General features: G+C 54.0%; 1 protein-coding gene across 1 annotated transcript in view; it reads right to left on the minus strand.

The window, feature by feature from the left end:
- Positions 1-21,023, minus strand: part of LOC116784364 (dystrobrevin beta-like) — a 38,057-nt gene that overhangs the window by 13,710 nt on the left and 3,324 nt on the right. The window contains exons 3-4 of the mRNA XM_032682921.1: positions 11,275-11,364; positions 6,520-6,607 (exon numbers count right to left, since the gene is read on the minus strand). Coding sequence (XP_032538812.1) covers positions 6,520-6,607; positions 11,275-11,364 — 178 coding nt within the window. The remainder of the gene's footprint in view (positions 1-6,519; positions 6,608-11,274; positions 11,365-21,023) is intronic.

The following is a 21,023-nucleotide window of genomic DNA, read 5'->3' on the forward strand; positions in this document are numbered from 1 at the left end:
TTTAAACAGGCATTAAATTTAAACATGGTCATTGCCTCTGGAAACATGGAAAGTTTACCATCACTGCCCTGTCCCTGGAAGTGTCCCAGGCCAGGCTGGACAGGGCTTGGAGCAAGCTGGGACAGTGGAAGGTGTCCCTGCCCATGGCAGGGGGTGGGATGAGGTAAAGTCTGAGGTAACACCACTGTGGGCTTCACGCACCAGCCTGCACTTTTCCAATGAGAGAACTCCTCTGGAACACATGGAATCATGTTGGAAAAATCCAGTCCCACCTTTCTCCCAGCACTGCCCAGGCCTCCCCTGACCCACGTCCCCAGGGGCCACATCCCCAGGGCTTTTAAATCCCTGCAGGGATGGGAACCCCCCCTGCCTGGGGGCTGCACTGACTGCACTCCCTGCTCTCATTTCTGCCCAGCCTTTTATGAACACCAGATTCTCACTGCCACCACCCTGGAACAGTTTGGGGGGGGTGGGATTGTGATGGCAAATTCCATCCTCCTCGTAAACCCGGGGCCAGAATCCATTCCCACATCTGCACGTGGCTGTTTATCCCGAGGGGAGGGACCTGCCCTCCCCGGGAAAGTCGTGTGTGGTTTTTAAAACCTCTGCCCTCAGAAGAAATAAACCCAACCCAAACCCTTCATTTCCTAGTCAGCACTGCTGTGCCTGCTCCCCATCTCCCCAGGCAGGTCTGAATGACTCGTGTCTGCCAAGATTTACGGCTGTAATTCCACCCTTTAAAAGCCCACAGGTTGAGCTCCTGCCTGCTCAGCAGCTCTGAGCTCCAGGGAATATCCCTTTGCTGCTCCACTCTTACCAGGGCTTTTTACTACAGAGTGCAAAGACCTGCTGGGAGCCAACAGTGTTAAGTCAAAATTACTGAAAAAAAACCCAAAACCAAACCCAACAACTCAACTTCTGCTGAGGCCTCAACAGGTCTGAGATCATCCAAGTGGCAAGGGCCCATTTGCCCTCAGCAAGAAAATCCATAGGATGGTCGTAAAATCTACTCAGAACCCTTCCCATCACACAGGACCAGGGAAACCTGTGATTCACTGTAATTTTAGTTTCCCTGTGAACTGGCCATTAATCCAGGGAGTGAGTGAGCCACCCTGGAACTGCAGGTCAGGAACCAAAGAGGATCCCCAGCTGGAAGGGATCCATAAGGATCATCCAACTCCCTGCTGGAGTGGTATTGGCTGACAGGAGCATTCAGACCTCACCTACAAGATCCCTGTTTGGGGTGAGAGAAGGGGGTGTTTAATCAAGCCCCCAGAGCCAGGTTGGCAGCCACTGTGCTTCCCATCACCACCATTTGGAAGAGACTGTGAAAGAACAGCAAAGTTTGAGTCTCCTGAGCATCAGATCCCGGGTTCCTTGGTGCAAGGACCTCACGGTGTCATGGAAAGTCTGAGCCAGCACTTCAGCTGCCCAGCACTGTGGTGCCACAGGGTTCTTGGTGACCAACAGGCAAAGGAGGGGAACCAAATGACAGAAATGGCTCATTTAGCTGGTTTATCAAGGAGAGGAAGAAATGATCCAAGAACCAAGCTGCGGATTTATCTGACAGGAAAAAAACGGTTTACTCATCCTTTTATTTAAAAATGATGCATTAAACAGTGCCCAACACCTGAAAGAGAAGTTCCACGAAGGGAATATTCTGTTATTTAGGCTGTGGGCAGCTTTGAGGAGATGAGATGATCACAGGCTTTTAGCAGTGCCTGATGCTGAGGGAAGAGCAAACCACGGAGTTTTCAAAAAAAGAGCAACGTGGGCAAGAACAACCTAATTATCGTAACTCATCCACATAACTCAACCTAATTACCCACTCAGCCAGAACTGAGTGTTGGCTTGTGTTTGTGAGGTGCCAGTGCCTGCCCCCACAGCGGGGCTGCACAGCCCAGCACAGGGGGCCCTGAGCTCTGGGGTGGGTCAGTGCCCACCCCACCTGTGCCCCACAAACCAACCTGCCCAGGGCAACGGGGAGAAACCCTGGAGAACAGCAGGAAATGGGGAGAAACAAGAGCTGAGGTGGAGCAGCTGGGAGAAGGGATGGAGGAGGTTGTGGAGGATACTGGTGACAGAGGCCCTGGGGTTGCTTCACAAAAACAGCTGTATATACATATATATATATATATATACATATATATATACACATATATTCACCCAAATCACAGGTGATCCTTCCTTCTCTGGGGGTGCAGCCACCTCACCTGCAGGATTACCTGTATTCAAGGGGTCAGGCAGCACTGAGGTGGGACCTGCCATGGATGTGGATGTGGATTTTGTAGGGGAAGGCAGTCAGAGGGGCTGGGGATGCAGGAGATCTGCTCCCGTCCCCGATTTCATCACCAAGATGATGTTGGGCAGGAAGCAGCAGGTTATTCCTCACCTGGGGCTGACAGTGTGGGCAGAGCAGCAGAGGGAGACACAGGGATGAAGCTGTGATCCTGAAAGCTGTGATTTAATGGAAGTTTGGACTGTTCTCTGCTGATCCCCTCACTCCATCCATCTCCTCACCCCCTGCCTCTCCCGCTCTGCTCTCGGTGGAGCTGTTTGGGGTCACGGCTCTGCCAGGAGCAGATGGGCAGGGCCAGCCCTGCCCTGAGCACTCAGATTCAATAAAAGGGATGTTTTGTCTGCAAAGTGGCTCGAGGGGAACAAGAGCAGCTCAGTCAGATCTCTCTGAGTGGACACAGACCCCCCTGCCATGCCCTGTTCATGTGGCACAGCTGCCCCTGGCACCGAGGCTTCCTCCTCCCCCTCTCCTTCCTCCTCCCCAGCTACTGCCCCTCTCCAACAACAAACAGACTTGGATTTCAAGAATTAACCCTCAGATCTGCCTCAAATTATTTTGTCCCAGTCAGACACTGAGCAAAGGCTTTTCCCCCAAACGTTAGCAGGTGTGTTTGCACTCATGTGGTGAGTGATGTTCATCCCAGAACAGCCCTGCAGAGACACCTCCAACCCTGGAGAAACAGCAGAAAGGGATGGGCCAGGTCAGACCCATGGCCACACTGCCTGGTGGATGATCCCCAGTGTCCACACTGTCCCATGGACAATTCCCAGTGACCACACTGTCCCATGGATGATTCCCAGTGACCACACTGCCTGGTGGATGATTCCCAGTGACCACACTGTCCCATGGACAATTCTCAGTGTCCACACTGTCCCATGGATGATTCCCAGTGACCACACTGCCTGGTGGATGATCCCCAGTGACCACACTGTCCCATGGACAATTCCCAGTGTCCACACTGCCTGGTGAACAATTCCCAGTGACCACACTGTCCCATGGACAATTCCCAGTGACCACACTATCCCATAGACAATTCCCAGTAACAACACTGTCCCATAGCAATTCCCAGTGACCACACTGTCCCATGGACAATTCCCAGTGACCACACTGTCCCAAGGACAATTCCCAGTGTCCACACTGTCCCATAGACAATTCCCAGTGTCCACACTGCCTGGTGAACAATTCCCAGTGACCACACTGTCCCATGGACAATTCCCAGTGACCACACTGTCCCAAGGACAATTCCCAGTGTCCACACTGCCTGGTGAACAATTCCCAGTGACCACACTGTCCCATAGATAATTCCCAGTGTCCACACTGTCTGGTGGATGATTCCCAGTGTCCACACTGTCCCATGGACAATTCCCAGTGTCCGCTCAGATGACTTCAAAGGAAGGAGTCAGAATCTTTGCACCAGGCTGCTGGAGCATGAACAGCCTGTCCCTGGGACCCCCTGCATTTCCCTCAGTTAGAGCATGTCAGCAAACAAAGCACATCCCACCTGCCAGGCAGGGCTGGAGAGGACAGCAGGACATAATTCCACTCACATCAGCCTCTCCCAAGTGTTCCCAGCAGACACTGCTCTACCTCGCTCTCAGAGTCTCCACTGACAAATATTCCATAAATCCCTTATGGTGCTTTTTTCTTTTTTTCCCATTTTTCACTTCCATTAAGGTCCAGATTCTCAGTAAGATCCAGGTGGGAAGGAAGCTCTGGAGGTTTCCATGCACGGCCATTCACAGCAGGTCGCTCAAGTCCTTCTCACTGAGCTCTGAACATCTCCAGAGAGGGAGCTCCCAGTTCTCCTCTGGCCAACCTCTTGGACTACAGTATTTGACCATTATCGTGGTGACAAAAGATTTTCTTAAAACACAGCTGGAATTCCCTTCCTTGCAGCCTCTGTGTCCTGCTGTCCCTTCCCTGAGGGCTCTGTGCTGGGGTGACCTTGGCTGTGTGAGGGGCTGGCCCTGATGACAGGGCCATGTCTGGCTCTTCAAGGAGGCTTCAGGCAGCACCAAGACCCTCCTTTGCTTTCTGTTGTCCATCTCCAAAGCAGACTCAGCCTCACCCCTGTGTGGTGTGACCAGGACCAGCCCTGGGCTCTGCTCAACCTCGTTGGAGTTTTCCTCCAGCCTGGAAAGGTCTCTCCAGTCACTGCCAGGCAGCTCCAGTGACATCCCAAGTTATGTGTTACCTGTTTTCCAAAGAAGCTTGGAATGGTTTGGGTTGGAAGGACCTTAAAGCCCATCCAGTCCCACCCCTGCCATGGGCAGGGACACCTTCCACCAGCTCAGGTTGCTCCAAGCCCCGTCCAACCTGGCCTGGGACACTTCCAGGGATCCAGGGGCAGCCACAGCTTCTCTGGGCACCCTGTGCCAGGGCCTCCCCACCCTCCCAGCCAAGAATTCCTTCCCAATATCCAATACTCAACAAGCATCTTTCTGCTACTGGATTTCCACCATGTTTATTCCACTGGGGTTTTCATCTGACGTTCCCCATTTTAATTCCACGTGGAAAGAAAAAATTGCTCTTTTTTTTTTGGTTTTGGATTTCCCAGCCTCTCCTTCACTCCTGTCTCTCTCTCTGTGTTAATGTTGCAAGAAGAATATTGAAAAAAACCCATGATTTTGGCTCAAACATCTCAGCTGTTTCATCTTCCAAGAGCAGGGAATGCCCTGCAGACACACAGACGTGTCCCTGTGGACGTGGCACGTTGTCCCCACGGACATGGACACGTCCCACTGTCCCAGGGCTCAGGGGGATGTTCCCCCACCAAGCTGCAGTGGCCAACTTGGACAAGGAAGGAGGGTTTTCCTTTGGTGAGGAATAATGAGAAGCTGCCACGAAGCAAAGCCCTTTCAACTTGGATTCCTTCAGAATACAAAAAAAAAATCCATCCATTGCAGCTGATTGGCATTCCTGGACTGGGAATAAACAGTGGAGCCAGTAAATAACTTCAGATTCCTCGTGGCCAAGCTCTGGTTGCAATGGAAACACACTGTTGTTGCTCTTTCATCCTTTCCCTGTCCCACGTCAGTCCCTGGCACTGCTCTGACATCTGCCCTTCCATGGGACTCACGGGGGTGAAAAGAGAGCAGGGATTTGTCACAGGACTCTGAAAAGCCTCAGCAAACCCAAAATGCTGCTCTGCACACCCAAATAATTGCTTCAGGTTTTGACCCCTTCCAGAACTAGAATGGACACGGGAGCAGGCTGAGGTGATTCACAGGTTTTTAAACCACCAGGTTCTTTCAGAACCGGTTGGTGACTCCTTGGTTTTCGTAACACTTTGTTTCCACCAGAAAAAGTCAAGTCATGAGTAAGAACTGTTCCACCACCTTCCAGCGTGACAGTGATTCAGCACTTACTGTCTCACTAAACAACTTGAATTTTACATGGCTACATGGAAATTTCCTCCTTTTTCCATCCAAACCTGAAACTTGGCACTTTATCACTTTAATATTTTAACATGACCACGGTCCTGCTGAACAGAATGAAATGGGGATGTGCAACCCCACCCTTTGACAGAGGTGTTGGGAACTGCCACTTAAAAACGTTCAAAAAGCACAATTCTGCTTTTATTAAAGTTTTATAGAAATGTCTGCTCGCATCCCTCTGCCAAAGGTGGGTTATGAGCTGAACACACACCGAAGGAAGTTCAGGAATGCGGGAGATGGTTCCTGCAAACTCTGCTCTCTCCTTCCCTAGGGATAAATAACCTCCCCATCCAGGTAGCCTGAAAATATTCCACGGAATTTCAGTAAATTCTTATTGTTGTCCTGTAGCAATTTTTCTGTCAGATCAGGATTTATTTGTACCCACTTACAACGTGTTGGGTGTTTCCCTTTCCTACGAGAAGAAACCGCGGACGCAGAAACCACCTTCCTTTGTCTCCCAGGCCCCTTCCCTCTGGAATAAACACATCCCACTAACGCTGATTTGTTTTCCTCAGCTATCCACGCATTTATCTCCTCTCTGGGCTAAGCAGGACTAATCTGCTTATTCCCTCAGCTCCCCTGACCTCGTTTGGGATCACCCGCGCTCCCGTCCCCCATTCCCGTTTCCCCGCTCCCAGAAGCGTCCCGTTCCTGCTGGAACAGGGAACTGTGCTGCTGGACAAACCAACCCCGACTGTTTGGTGCAGGGGTGGGAATCCAGCTCCCCATCCTGCCCACCCCATCCCATCCCAGAGCCCCTCCCTGCTCCCCGGGGTCACTTACGGCGCTGGCGGCCTCGGCGGCGAGTCGCGCGGCGTACCTGGCGATCAGCCGGTGCTCCTCGTCCAGCCGGCCCGGGCTGTCCAGGACACTGCCAAGGACCAACAGAGCCGTCAGTGCCTCACTGGGGCAGGGAGGGAAGGACAGAGTGTCAGTGCAAAGAGCCAGCGACAGCAAAGGGAGAGAGAGTCCCGCTGGAAACGAGCTCCGTGATTCCCTTTTCCGTCCCAATGCTCCCCAGGCTTCCTGCTGAGCAGAGTTTGCTCCAGGACTCACAGGGTCCAGTTTGGGATGTGTTAAAAGGACTCAGTCTAGGCCCAGATTTGATTTGTTTCTGGGGAGCTTGTCTGCAGACCCTTTTGGTTACTCAGGGTCGACAGGGGCCAGTAGCCCAGTGATGGAGGAGGAAAACCTTCTCCAGGGATGGAGGATCATCCGTGTCCAAGCCAGGATGATTCCCATGAGGAAGAGTGGGGAGGACTGTGCTGACCTGAGAAGGACCTTCTGGCACTGAACAGCACCGACCTAAATGCAAACAGCACTTTGCAAGTCAGCCTGACTTGCACCTGACTTACACCTGACTTACACCTGACTTACACCTGACTTACACACACCTTACAACACCCCTTTACAAAGGGGGGCAGTTTAAGGTCTGGTCCTTCACAGCTCAGCTCCAGAGGGTGACACAGCTCCAGCTGGCTCCTACTGCCAGGATGGACAAGGCTTGGAGCAACCTGGGCTAGTGGGAGGTGTCCCTGCCCATGGCAGGGGATGGCACTGGACGTGCTTGAAGGTCCCTTCCCACCCAAACCAGTCCAGGATTCCCTGGATGCCTCACAGGCTGCAGCTGCCTGGGAAATGCTGCTGAAATAGGTGTTAAGAGCCATTTCCAACAGTCCTCAGCAGAGTGACAGCACCCTGAGGTGACAGAGAAAGGGACAGGGAGGTTTGAGACAGGGAAAGCAGAGACAGCTGAGGAGACAGATCCAGGGTGGGAAGGAAAGGCAGCACCTGGATCTGTCCCATGTTCCACACGAGCTCTGTGTCCCTGGGCATGTTCACCATTAACAGATTAACCCAGGCTGGGAACAGGCAGTGCCCCCAGTGCTGAGGCAGCTCCTGCTACTCCCAAACAATTCTCTTTTTAACTCTAAACACACTGGGGAACAAAGGCTGATTTTTGGGTTGAATTAACTGAAAGCAGCCAGTGCTGGGATCTGTTCCCAGCTGGATTTGGTGCCACAGTGGCCTCGCCACAAGGAACCAGGAGGGGAATCACAAATGAAAAATTAAATCAACGTCCAACCGCTGGGTTTGGGAGTTGCTGGTTATCCCAGTGCTGTGCAGAGATCCCTCATCCCACTGTAAAGGGAACCACTGGATCAGTGACAGGAACCAAAGTGTTGTTAACTGCAACAACCAGGATTAGTGTGGGGATGAGGAATGTGCTTCCAGTGGCCACTCAGCCTTCCCAGAGCCACCCCTGAGGTTCCAGGGGGGATCCACGGACAGCCCAGGGCAGTTCCTGAGGGTGCTCCAGGGAAATCTGGGGTCACCATCACCAGAGAGAGCAGCAGGTTAAACCAGACACAGACCTGGTGCACCACAAAAGCCACTCCCACCTCAGAAGATAATTTACATTTCTTTAAGCTTAATTTCAAGGATTTGTGTCTCGAACCAGATTTACGCTGTGAACGTGATGGTTATTTAAGAATGCAGATTTCTTTCCATCAACACCCAATTTAAGAATCTGAAGTCTTTGAAGACTCCTAAGTTCACCAGGTGATGTTTTTGGTTTGCCAGGAGATGTTTTTCATTCACCAGGTGATGTGTTTGGTTTGCCAGGAGATGTTTTTCATTCACCAGGTGATGTTTTTGGTTTGCCAGGAGATGTTTTTCATTCACCAGGTGATGTTTTTGGTGTGCCAGGTGCTGTGTTTGGGCTGGCACAGGGCCTTGGGCTGGGTTTAACAGCCACAGGCCCAGTGAACAGAGCTGGGTCTGTGAGGAGCACAAACTGGATCCAGGCCTGGAGACAACCAAGTGCCCAGAGCAAAGGAAGGAGCTGGAAAAATGGGAGTTAAACCAGGAGGAAAACAGATTTAAGAGAAGAAAAACCAGAGCCTTTACACGAGGCTTGAGGAGCTTCACAGGCACCTTCACCACTAATTTATTGTCCCATACATTTTTTGTTAAAGGAGAACAATCCTCCCCATCCCACCTTCTGACACAGCTGCTTTTCTTCAGCTTTCCTTGGCAATTCTGTCTGTGCAAGTTTTCTCCTGCTTTTATAAGAGACCCTCCCACCCTTTCCATAATCTGGGATCTCCTAATACCTCTCCCAACTCCTGGAACCACAACCTCCTGTCTAAGTGAATCACAAAAGAGTTATTGACGATTTCTTGCTTTCGTGAAAAAAAAAAACCAACCCTGTAATTTATGAAAAAAGAATAATCCTTTCGTGTTTGCTTTTAGAAATATTTTACAGATGATGAGGAAGGGGAGTTCAAGCCCTGTCCAACCTGGCCTTGGACACTTCCAGGGATCCAGGGGCAGCCACAGCTTCTCTGGACAACCTGGGCCAGGGCCTCCCCACCCTCACAGCCAACAATTCCTTCCCAGTCTCCCATCTCTCCCTGCCCTCTGGCAGTGGGATCCATTCCCTGTGTCCTGTCCCACCATCCCATGTCCCCAGTCCCTCTCCAGCTCTCCTGGAGCCCCTTTAGGCTCTGCAAGGGGCTCCAAGGTCTCCCTGGATCCTTCTCTTCCCCAGCTGAGCCCCCCCAGCTCTCAAGAACAGGAAAGGCAGCAAAGGGCAGGAATAAGCTCAGATGGGAGGAGGGCACACGAGTGGGAGTTCAGAGGTTTCCACAGCAGCAGCAGAACCTTGGAGAGGTGATAGTACAGAATTCCCTGCCTGGAAAACGCTGTCCCAGGTGGTTTGGCCCACTCTGCCCACGCTGTGCTCCTGTCACAGCACTTACACAGCCAGTCCAGGAGCTCTCCCACTTCATCCCCTGGGAGCTGCAGGTTGTGGCTGCAGGTGGGTGACACAGATCAGGGAACGGGATCAGGGAATCCCAGACTGGTTTGGGTGGGAAGGGACCTTCAAGCTCATCCAGTGCCACCCCTGCCTTGGGCAGGGACACCTTCCCACTGCCAGAGGGCAGGGATGGATGGGAGACTGGGAGGGAATCCTTGGCTGGGAGGGTGGGCAGGCCCTGGCACAGGTTGCCCAGAGAAGCTGTGGCTGCCCCTGGATCCCTGGAAGTGTCCCAGGCCAGGTTGGAGGGGGTTCATGGAAAGAACTGTCAGGCATTGGCAGGGGCTGGGAGGGCTTTTCCAACCTGGATGATTCTGGGATTCTGGGATTACACAGCATTTCAATCTGCCATATTATCTTCAAGATGCTTTGTAAGCACCTTAAAGAGATGCCCCTTTGTATCTCCAGATCCAGTGACTGCAGTAATGGAGTGAAGGCCAGACTCTGGAATTCCTTGGGTTTCACTGTCTTGTGGAAAATACTTTGGGCTCTCAGCTCCTGCAGGTGAGGGCAGTGATCCACTACCAGGAAAAGCTTGTCTCTCCCAGGAGATCACAGAGCAGTGGGATACGAATTTCTGCAGGACAAAGGGATGAAATAGGGCTCTAAAAATATTATCCACGGGGTGGAAACGTGGACAGAGCAAGGAAAATACAGCTCCCAGCTCGCTGAAGCTCCCAGGCTCTGCAGAGGCACAAGTTAATGAGGCCCAGCAGTGGCCCAGGGAACCCCCAGACTGTGGAATGGGAGAGCTGCAGTTTGGGGGCTTGGGGGTGAAATTCCTCTGCACAGACAGAGCCATGAAATATAAATGTGCACAAATAATGCTGAGATAAAAGGAACTGATCCTTCAGAGCATTAACACTATTTTTGGGGGGAAAGAAACAGCTGCATTGAGGAGGTCACGGGGTGGGGTTTGGAAGAGCTTGTTCAAGAACAAAGGCAGGGACAGGGTGGGACTGGGGCTGTGTTTGGGGTGGAGGTGAAGGCAGGGAGGAGGAAGAAAAACAGGTACAAGTTCCAGGCCAGGGGGAAATCACTTCCCTGTAGGTGGAAAACAAGATTCCAGAGTGGCCATGGAGAGGAAAAGTGGTGAGTTAACCCATTGGGGACGATGTCATTGGGTTCAGGTAAAGGATCCTGGGACAGAGGGTGGGGATGGACAGCAAGGGTGGGGATGGACAGCAAGGGTGGGATGGACAGTAAAGGTGGGGATGGACAGTAAAGGTGGGCATGGACAGCAAGGGTGGGGATGGACAGTAAAGGTGGGCATGGACAGTAAAGGTGGGCATGGACAGCAAGGGTGGGGATGGACAGCAAGGGTGGGCATGGACAGCAAGGGTGGGATGGACAGTAAAGGTGGGCATGGACAGTAAAGGTGGGGATGGACAGTAAAGGTAGGGATGGACAGCAAGGGTGGGGATGGACAGCAAGGGTGGGGATGGACAGCAAAGTTGGGGATGGACATCAAGCCATCCCTCCCAAGAGATTCCAGGGAATGCCGGCCCTGTTTCCCTCCCTTTGTCAACAGTAGCCAAAGGCCTGTGCGTGACCCCTCCCTGGCACTGCCCTGGCTGTGCCCTGCCCCTGACTCTGCCCCTGGCACTGCCCATGCCCCTGGCACTGCCCATGCCCCTGGCACTGCCCTGGCACTGCCCATGCCCCTGGCTCTGCCCTGGCTGTGCCCTGCCCCTGGCTCTGCCCCTGGCACTGACCGTGGCCCGCGCTGCAGCCGGCTCACGTAGGTGGCTATCAGGGAGTGCTCGTCGGCCACCGCGCTGGGGGGGTCCGGGCTGGGCTGGGACCTGGGGGGGAGGGAGAGGCAGAGAGAGCAGAGAGAACACAAACGTGAGCAGGGAAAGGAGCGGGAGCAAACGGCGGCCAAACAAACGGGACAAATCCAAACAAACGGGACAAATCCAAACAAACGGGACAAATCCAAACAAACGGGACAAATCCAAACAAACGGGACAAATCCAAACAATGGGGACAAATCCAAACAAACGGGGACAAATCCAAACTAACGGGGGTAAATCAAAACTAACGGGACAAATCAAAACAATGGGGACAAATCCAAACAAACGGGACAAATCCAAACAAACGGGACAAATCCAAACAAACGGGGGCAAATCCAAACAAACGGGACAAATCAAAACAGTGGGGACAAATCCAAACAAACAGGGGCAAATCAAAGCTAACGGGGACAAATCCAAACAATGGGGACAAATCCAAACAAACGGGGACAAATCCAAACTAACGGGGGTAAATCAAAACTAACGGGACAAATCAAAACAATGGGGACAAATCCAAACAAACGGGGACAAATCCAAACAAACGGGACAAATCCAAACAAACGGGACAAATCAAAACAGTGGGGACAAATCCAAACAAACGGGGGCAAATCAAAGCTAACGGGGACAAATCCAAACAATGGGGACAAATCCAAACAATGGGGACAAATCAAAAACTAACGGGGACAAATCCAAACAAACAGGGACAAATCAAAACTAACGGCGACAAATCAAAACAATGGGGACAAATCCAAACAAAAAATGGCCACGTGCTGCCAGGAGTCAGGGGTGGAACACCTCCTGGGGATGGTGGAACACGGCTCACCCACCTTCTGGGGATGGTGGAACACGGCTCAGAGGGACATTTGGGGAGGTTTAAGCACTGGAAGGGGCTGCCCAGGGAGGTGGTGGAGTCACCATCCCTGCAGGTGCTCAAGGAACATTCCACAGAATGCCTGAGGTTGGAAAAGCCCTCCCAGCCCATGGATCCCCCCTGTCCCCAGCCCAGAGCACTGAGTGCCACAGCCAGGCCTTCCTGGGACACCTCCAGGGCTGGGCACTCCAAACCTCCCTGGGCAGCCCCTGCCAGGGCCTGACCACCCTTTCCATGAACATCCCTTCCTGCAGGCAAACAGCCCCAAAACCCCAAACCACAGCTGCAGCTTCATTACTGTGTCTAAAACCAGACCTGACAGTGCCCAGGCTCCTTCTCTCACAACACAGATCCAGCAGAAAAAAACATGAGGCAAATCTGACAAATTGGTGTGGTTGGTGTGGGCAGTGCTGCCCCCTGACAGGGGCTGGGGACGTGATGGATTTTGCTGCTTGGTTTGAGGACTCATGAAAACAAAGCTGCTGCAGTTTTGGTTATTTCCATGAACAGGGATCGATTGCAGGGAATACAGAACCAGAACAAAATGAGTAATAAATAACATATTTGTCTGCACAGCCCATTTAACAGGTGCTGGTTCCTGCCACACTCATGACAGGAGCAGGAACTGGGAGAATGGGGCAAAAAACCCTGGAAAATGCAGCAAAATGGTTTTTTTTATGGCCCAGGCACTGCACACAAGGACACAACACTCCCTTCCCCACCCAAAAAGTGACACAAGGACTCTGCTCCCTCACCCTCCCCGGCCCAGGGGGAGGATGATGATGATGATGATGGCAGGAATCCCTCTGCTGTCCCACCTGGAATGTGGCCCATGCAGAGGGAGGTGAGCAGTGCAGATGTGAGATCAAATCATTACCTAAGAGATGGTTCCTGGGCAGGTGTCACTATTATTTCAGCATTATTCCATCTGTCATTCCTGCCAGGTATTCCAGCCACTCTTCCCCTTCACCACCTGCACTTAATTCCTCCCCCACACAAGCCCAGGAAGTTTTTCCTTCAGGAGCCTTTTCTGAAAACGTGGCATTTATTGCTTTCACCACCAACAGACTGAGACCAGGCAAACAAAACCCACATTTTTGGACACACAAACCCTTTTCTTTCCCTGTTATGTGCAGCAACATGTCAGAGGCGCCTGCCAGAAGCAGAGCAAGGCCTTATAAAACAGAGGTAAAATGGAATTACTGGCATGGAGCCCTCCAGGCTAAGGAGCAGCCTGTGGGACAGGGGGTTTGTGATGGGGGGACCCAACATGAACCACCACTCACAGGAATTCTTAATCAAGCCACTGGCAGGTGCTGAAAAGCTTCATTTCAGCTGTGTTTTGTGGCAGGCACGTTGCTGCAGCCACCACAGGCTCCAAGGCCTTTTCCATTCTAACTCATCCCAAGGGCTCTCCTGCAGAGGAAGGAGCCTGGTAGAGGTGATGGGCAGTGGAACAGGACCAGCCTGATGCAGAGCCTGCCCTCTGGAGAACCCCAGTCCCCCCAGTGTGGCACTGGGGTGTGGCTGTGCCCTGTTTCACCCTGCAGGACACGAACTGAGCAACGCTGGCAGCTGATCCCGTGGGATCCCACCTGCCACGTGCTCCCCCGGGGAGGAAAACACCAATGTTTGCCTTCCCTGACTGCAGCTCTCCCACTGGTGTGGCACCCACACGACAGCAGATCCACCCAGGCCACGTTTAAACCTCGCTGGTTTGTGCAAACCCCATCTGGGACAGTGTCAAGAGCTCCGTGAGTCAGTCCCTGCTCCATCAGTGCTCCCCCTCCTTCCTCAGCCCGCCCACCCAGCAGGAATCACCCCACTTCCACTCCCTGACACCATTTGTTCTCCCCAGGGACATGGCAGCTATTTTTACTCCCTACCCTTCTGCGTGGGCACGGCCCATTGTTTTATAACACGTTCAGGAAGCTGAAGGAATCCATCCCTGGGACCTTCAGGCAGGGATTCCAGCAAAAACCCACCCCTGGCAGAGCCTGAGAAACAGCAACGTGGAATCCTGACAGCACAGCACCACCCCCTCACCTTCCCCTGGGTTCTAATCCTGAAAATCCAGGTTATGGCTGCACGTGGGTGACACGGATCAGAGAGCAGGATCACGGAACCCCAGAGTGGGTTGGGTGGGAAGGGACCTTAAAGTCCATCCAGTGCCACCCCTGCCATGGGCAGGGACACCTCCCACCAGCCCAGGTTGCTCCAAGCCCCATCCAGCCTGGCCTTGGACACTTCCAGGGATCCAGGGGCAGCCACAGCTTCCCTGGGAATTCCAGCCCAGCCCCTCCCCACCCTCCCAGCCAGGAATCCCTTCCCACTCTCCCCTCTCTCCCTGCCCTCTGGCAGTGGGAAGCCATTCCCTGTGTCCTGTCCCTCCAGGCCTTGTCCCCAGTCCCTCTCCAGCTCTCCTGGAGCCACTTTAGGCTCTGGAAGGGGCTCCAAGGTCTCCCTGGATCCTTCCCTTCTCCAGGTGACCCCCCAGCTCTCCCAGCCTGGCCCCACAGGCTGACAGAGCTCCAAGGACAAAGCCCTTGTCCCCCCCCCGAGTGAGCCACAGGCTGGAACTGAATTCCTCATTAAACCCCGGTTTTGAGGGATATTTCCCACACTTTTCACATCTCAAGAGCCACCAAACACAAACCCAGGTTACACCAGCAAACCCACAGTCAAGAGAGAGGGAGGAACAGAGGCAGCCCTGAGGGAGGAAGGGAAGGGACACTGAGGGAGAGGAGAGAAAGGAGGCTGGAGGAGCCTGCCCAGAGCTGCAGGACACGCTCCCTGTCCTGCCCCAGGGCTGCTGGCTGGGCTCTGGGTGCTCAGAACACTCACCCACACACGTCAGGTAACGGGGATTGGGAGGTTCCTTGGCTCCTGCCCCAAATCTCACACACTGAGACTTGGCTCTGCCTCTTTACGAGCACCTCAGTGAATTACTGAGGCGCTTAAATGGTGCTCTGGTGTCTCAGTCTAATTTCTGTTCTGAAAAACCCACCAGGAGAGCCCAGTCGAAGAGACAACTTGTTTTAAATCCTGCAATTTACACCAAGAAACCCTTGGAAACTCCTGTTACGCTGGCTCACACCTTGGGAAATCTTCACAGGCTTGCCTGGGGCTGCTCTGGCTCTGGGGAAGGAGCTTTGGGAAGAGGTGCCAGGACGTGGCCCAGAGGGGTCCCCTGCTTTCTGTCATGCTGCCTTTCCCCCCTGATTGAGTTAAATAGGTGTCAAGGTCAAAAAGGACAATCACCCCACTCTGCTCAGTGCAGGGGACAGAATCCAGCCCAGCAATGTGGGAAGCAGGGCCGGGATCACACAGAGCACACTCACATCACACAGCTCAAGGATTAACTCCCCACATCCCAGGAAATCCCACAGAACCCCTGAAGGGTGGAGGGGGTCCCTGGAGGTGTCCAAGGGACGACTGGACGTGCTCTGGGCTGGGTGACAACGTGGGGATGGGGCACAGGGTGGGCTCAGTGATCCCGGAGGGCGATCCTGGGATTCTGTGATTCCAGCAGGGATTGTGTCACCACTGCTGTGTCGGGCCCCACAGGCCTCTGACAGCAGCTGGACTGCAATGAAGTTGTTGGAAACCCCCCCCTGAACCAGTAGGAGGAAGAACTGGAGTGAATAAGTGCTGTTGGTGCAGTGGAGGGTGTGGGATCCCCCACAGCAGCACTGCTGGGCACGGGGGAAGCCCCAGGAGAGCTGGCAGGAGCTGGGCCGAGCTGAGGGAAGGCACACAGAGCAGGATGGGTTGGGAGGTGCCCCCAGGGCATCCTGAGGGTGCAGCAGAGTGACCCTGCCCACAGGTCCTGTCCCTCCTGCTCCCCCCTCAGCCACGCCCTGGGCTCCAGCTGCCCCCAGGGTGAGTCTGAGCACCTTCCTCGGGGGACCCAAGAGCTTCTGCACTTACTCACACATTTCCCCCTTGATGTTGAATTTTAGAACCTCTCAGGGGCAGGGTGTGAACGCCCCAAGTGTTCCCCTTGCAGCTGCTTTGGGACAGTTTTCCCTCCCCACCAAACTCCCACCTGAGGCAGGTCCCTCCACCCACCTCCCCCTGACTCAGGGCTGCTCCCGAGGGATTGGAACCACAGGTTAAAACTGAACACCTCCAGGCACCTCCACCTAAATAACAACTGATGAAACACTGGGTTTGTGTGTGGAGCAGCTGGGATGCACCACAGTGAGCCTGTCCCATCCATCCACCCTCCCTCCTCCTCCTCCTCCTCCTGCCTCCCTCCCTCTCTCATCAGCACCACTGAGCACCATCACCTGGAGCTGGGATCTCCCCTCCCTCTCACAGAGAGGTGTTTTTATCCCTTTGCTAAAAATAGAGCCTGTTTTGGTGCCAGGTGGGTCTGTACAGGGCATTGTGGGATGTGCTGTGACTCATGGCACGACACACCTTGGCTACACCTCCCCAGCAACCAGTGCCAGGTCCACCCGGGCTCCTGCTCCTGAACTCTCCTCCCCACAACCTTCTTTGGGGCTAAAATGATGGCTAAAGTGGCTCTGGGATCTCTGGGGATCACAGAGGTGGAGGAAGCAGAAGAGAAGAACAGGAATGTGCTCCAGCTGTGTCCAAGGGAAAGGGCAGAGTGGGCAGTGACAGGAATTCCAGCCACTCCCAGCTGGAACTGGGGCCTGGACAGGCAGGAGATGCTGGAGAGGTGAATGTGGACACAGGGACAAAGGGGAAAAAGGCACACTGGAAGTTGCTGGAAGATAAATTGAGCTGCCAAGCAAATAAAAAAACCCCTGTGGGTTACAGAACTTGAACAACCCCCGGGACAGTGTCAGTGACATCCAATGTTCTGGAACCCACCCGTGGGAGCTGAGGGTGGGGGAAGGTTTTGGGGGGTCTGATCAGAGGGCTGGGAAGTGCCCAGCTGTGCCCACATCTGCAAACAGAACTCAGGGGGTGCTCAGGGGTGCTGGACAGAGCAGAGCTAAACAGGGACAGACCACACCAAGGCAGGAGGGCTGTGAGAGGTGAGGAACAGCAGAGCACCAGTGGGCTCAGCAGCAGGAGGCTGAAAATAATCCAAGTCAGGGTTGGTGGAAACTAAACCTCTGCAAAAAGGTGGCTTTGGAACATCCTCCAGGCAGGTGACATCGTGTCCCTTCCACCCCCAGCTCTTAAGTCACAAATAATTGTGATTTTAGGCCGTAAGAACAACGTTTCACCTGACCAAAAACAGACCAAATGGTCTCCTCAGAAATCAGAAACAAGGATGCAGGGGTTTGTTGTATCACTGGTGACAGCTTTTATAGGCCTGGTGTTCAACAGGAGTTCTGTTTGAAGACCTTTCTCAGCCCAAGGAGCAGCTGTTGGTCCCTGAACACCCAGTGCTGGAGGCTCCTTCTCTGGGCAACCTGGGCCAGGGCCTCCCCACCCTCCCAGCCAGGAATTCCTTCCCAATCTCCCATCTCTCCCTGCCCTCTGGCAGTGGGAAGCCATTCCCTGTGTCCTGTCCCTCCATGCCTTGTCCCCAGTCCCTCTCCAGCTCTCCTGGAGCCCCTTTAGGCTCTGCAAGGGGCTCCAAGGTCTCCCTGGAGCCTTCTGAACAAGGAAGAAAACATATTTAACTTCTGTCATGGGTGTAAATGTAGAAGATGCTGCACAACCCCCGGGCTGAGTGTGGCTCCTGAGAGAACAAACAGTGTGGGGGGGTGTTTAGACCTAACTGGGGACAGGTTTCTCTGGAAGGAATTCCTCCCTGGAAAGGGTGGTCAGGCACTGGCAGGGGCTGCCCAGGGAGGTTTGGAGTGCCCAGCCCTGGAGGTGTCCCAGGAAGGCCTGGCTGTGGCACTCAGTGCTCTGGACAAGGTGGGGATGGGGCACAGGGGGGATCCATGGGCTGGGAGGGCTTTTCCAACCTCAGGGATTCTGTGACCACAGGAACAAACACCACCAGGGCTGCATTCAAACCTCCCCTTTTTATAAACCTGCCAATAAACACCCAGAGCTCCCACCTGGCTCAACACCCTCCCACTGAACGTGCCAGAGGATCCATTGGCCTTTTTCCTTTGGAAACCTTCACTTTGGAAGGTGGAAAATACCAGAACTGAGGAGTTACATCCCAGATGTGGAACCCCCCCCAGCTGCTCCCACAGCTCTGCCCTGCCCAGAACCAGCTCCCCCTGATCCCAATCTGTCTGCAGCACTCTGGGGATGGCAGAGAGCTCCTGCCTCCTGCACAGCACAGAGAGAGAGCTCCTGCCTCCTGCACAACACAGAGAGAGAGCTCCTGCCTCCTGCACAACACAGAGAGAGAGCTCCTGCACAGCACAGAGAGCTCCTGCCTCCTGCCCAACACAGAGAGTCCTGCACAGCACAGAGAGCTCCTGCCCAACACAGAGAGTCTTGCACAGCACAGAGAGCTCCTGCCCAACACAGAGAGCTCCTGCCTCCTGCCCAACACAGAGAGAGAGCTCCTTTCTCCTGCCCAACCCAGAGAGCTCCTGCCTCCTGCCCAACCCAGCACTGAGAGGTTGGAGCTGCAGCTCAGTGCCCCTCTGGATGTTTTTCCCCACTGAAAGCAGAGGATGAGGAGGCTGGAAGTGATGGATGTTCCTCTGGCAGACTGAGCAGGAGCACTGAGGGGGGGGGCTCCTCTGGTTTGTTTGGTTTTTTTGCTTTTTAGTTCACAAAAAGAAGTCAATTCAAGGCATTAAAATCCTGTTCTTTCAGTTCAGGCCTATTCCCCCCCAAAAAACCAGTGGTCAAAGGGAGGTTATTTCCACGTTCTTAAAAGCAGGAAATGACAAAAGGAGTTTTCTAATCCAGTTTTGCTGATGCCCTTTCGGTCCCTTTTCAGGACTGAGGACACTCAAGGGTGGGTTGAGCCCAATCCTTTCTGTCCTCAGGAGGAATTCTGTGTCTCCAGACAGGGAAAAACACAACTTCTAACATTTTCATCCATCACTGATTATGGTATAGAAAATACATTATAATTTTATGAACAAACCTGGCTCTCAGACAGGAGCCAAGTGAGCAGTGGGCAGTTTGAAGGGGCCCAGCACATGGAAATGCAGCTCCAAACCCCATCCAGCTCCCAGGAGCACCCAGAGCGACCCCCCTGGATCCATCTGGAGCTGCCAAGACCTGACAGTGCCTCCAGCCAGGGAAATGAGGCCCCTAATTTCAGTCCCTGATGAGCCCTCACATCAGGGATTAACCTGGGGCAAGAGGAGCTGCAGTAAATCCTGGGCAGGACAGTGAGATCAGACAGTGGGAGCTGACAGCACAGGAACAGGGAGGGGGAAAAGCCCATTTCTCCCTCCTCCCCTCACCCTGTCATTAACTGCTGCCACCTGCCCCTTCTCCAGGCTGGAGGGGAGGAAAGGAGGGCACAAAGACAGGGCCACGTGCTGCCCCACCCTGACAGGCTGACAGGGTGATGGATGGCCCAGGAACCCTCCAGCACATCCCAGCTCCAGTCAGGGCAGCTCAAACCCCCGGGAAATGTGATCCCAGGCACAGGGGCAGGTGCTGAGGGACACACGGGGCCTCCTGCAAGCTGAGGCAAGAGCCAAGGATTTCAGCTTCCCTGTCACTGCTGAGTGCCAGGTGCTGCTCCCACCCAGGGTGGAGGGGGGACAAGAGTCACACCCAGAAATCCCCCTGCCCTGGGCTGATCCCACAGGGATGGTGGGCAGCAGGGCAGGGGGGATCTGCCCCTGTGCCCCCTCAGCTGAGACCCCCCTGCAGAGCTGCCTCCAGCCCTGGGCAACAGCAGCACAAGGACGTGGAGCTGCTGCAGAGAGTCCAGAGGAGGCCGCGGGGATGCTGCCAGGGCTGGAGCCCCTCTGCTCTGGGGCCAGGCTGGGAGAGCTGGGGGTGCTCAGCTGGAGAAGGGAAGGATCCAGGGAGACCTTGGAGCCCCTTGCAGAGCCTAAAGGGGCTCCAGGAGAGCTGGAGAGGGACTGGGGACAAGGGATGGAGGGCCAGGACACAGGGAATGGCTTCCCACTGCCACAGGGCAGGGAGAGATGGGACATTGGGAAGGAATTCCTGGCTGGGAGGGTGGTGAGACCCTGGCACAGGTTGCCCAGAGAAGCTGTGGCTGCCCCTGGATCCCTGGAAGTGTCCCAGGCCAGGTTGGATGGGGCTTGGAGCAACTTGGGCTGGTGGGAGGTGTCCCTGCCCATGGCAGGGGGTGGGACTGGATTCATTTAAGGTCCCTTCCCACCCAAACCATTCCATGATTCCATGATATCTCCATTTATTCATTATTGTCACATAGCCAGAAATCCCCACCTCTCCCTCCCTTAATGAACTGAACAGATAATGCTCCTTTAGCATCACATTTCCCCAGCTGTCTCGGCCTCCTTTAATGAATTTTGCAGTGTTCCCATATTCCTTGGGATGAGCAGGAATAGGGAGAAGGATCCTCCTGCCATGAACTCCTGCAGAACCTGGGGGAGGAAGCAAACCTTCATCCCAGCAGCCTGGGATCCTTGCAGAGGGGTGAGGGAGGTGCTGAGATGGGAGCAGTGACACAGAGAGTGACACACTGACCCAGGATCTCTCCTGATGCCTCAAACTCAGACGTGTTCTGGCTTCCTAAAGCTTGGCTCTGGCCAGGCCTGGTGCCATTCCAGACCTCTGGAATGGTCTCACCTCCTGGGAAGAGCAAACTGCAGGCCAAGGATGACACAACAATCCTTTTGCAGTGCCAGGTCGCTCCTTTGCTGTTCATTCCATGTTCATTCCAGGTTTATTCCAAGGTCCAAGCCTTTGTGGGATGGGATCTGTACAGGGTATGTGCTGCAAA

This window comes from Chiroxiphia lanceolata, chromosome 3 (genome assembly GCF_009829145.1).
Source record: "Chiroxiphia lanceolata isolate bChiLan1 chromosome 3, bChiLan1.pri, whole genome shotgun sequence".
NCBI lineage: Eukaryota > Metazoa > Chordata > Aves > Passeriformes > Pipridae > Chiroxiphia > Chiroxiphia lanceolata.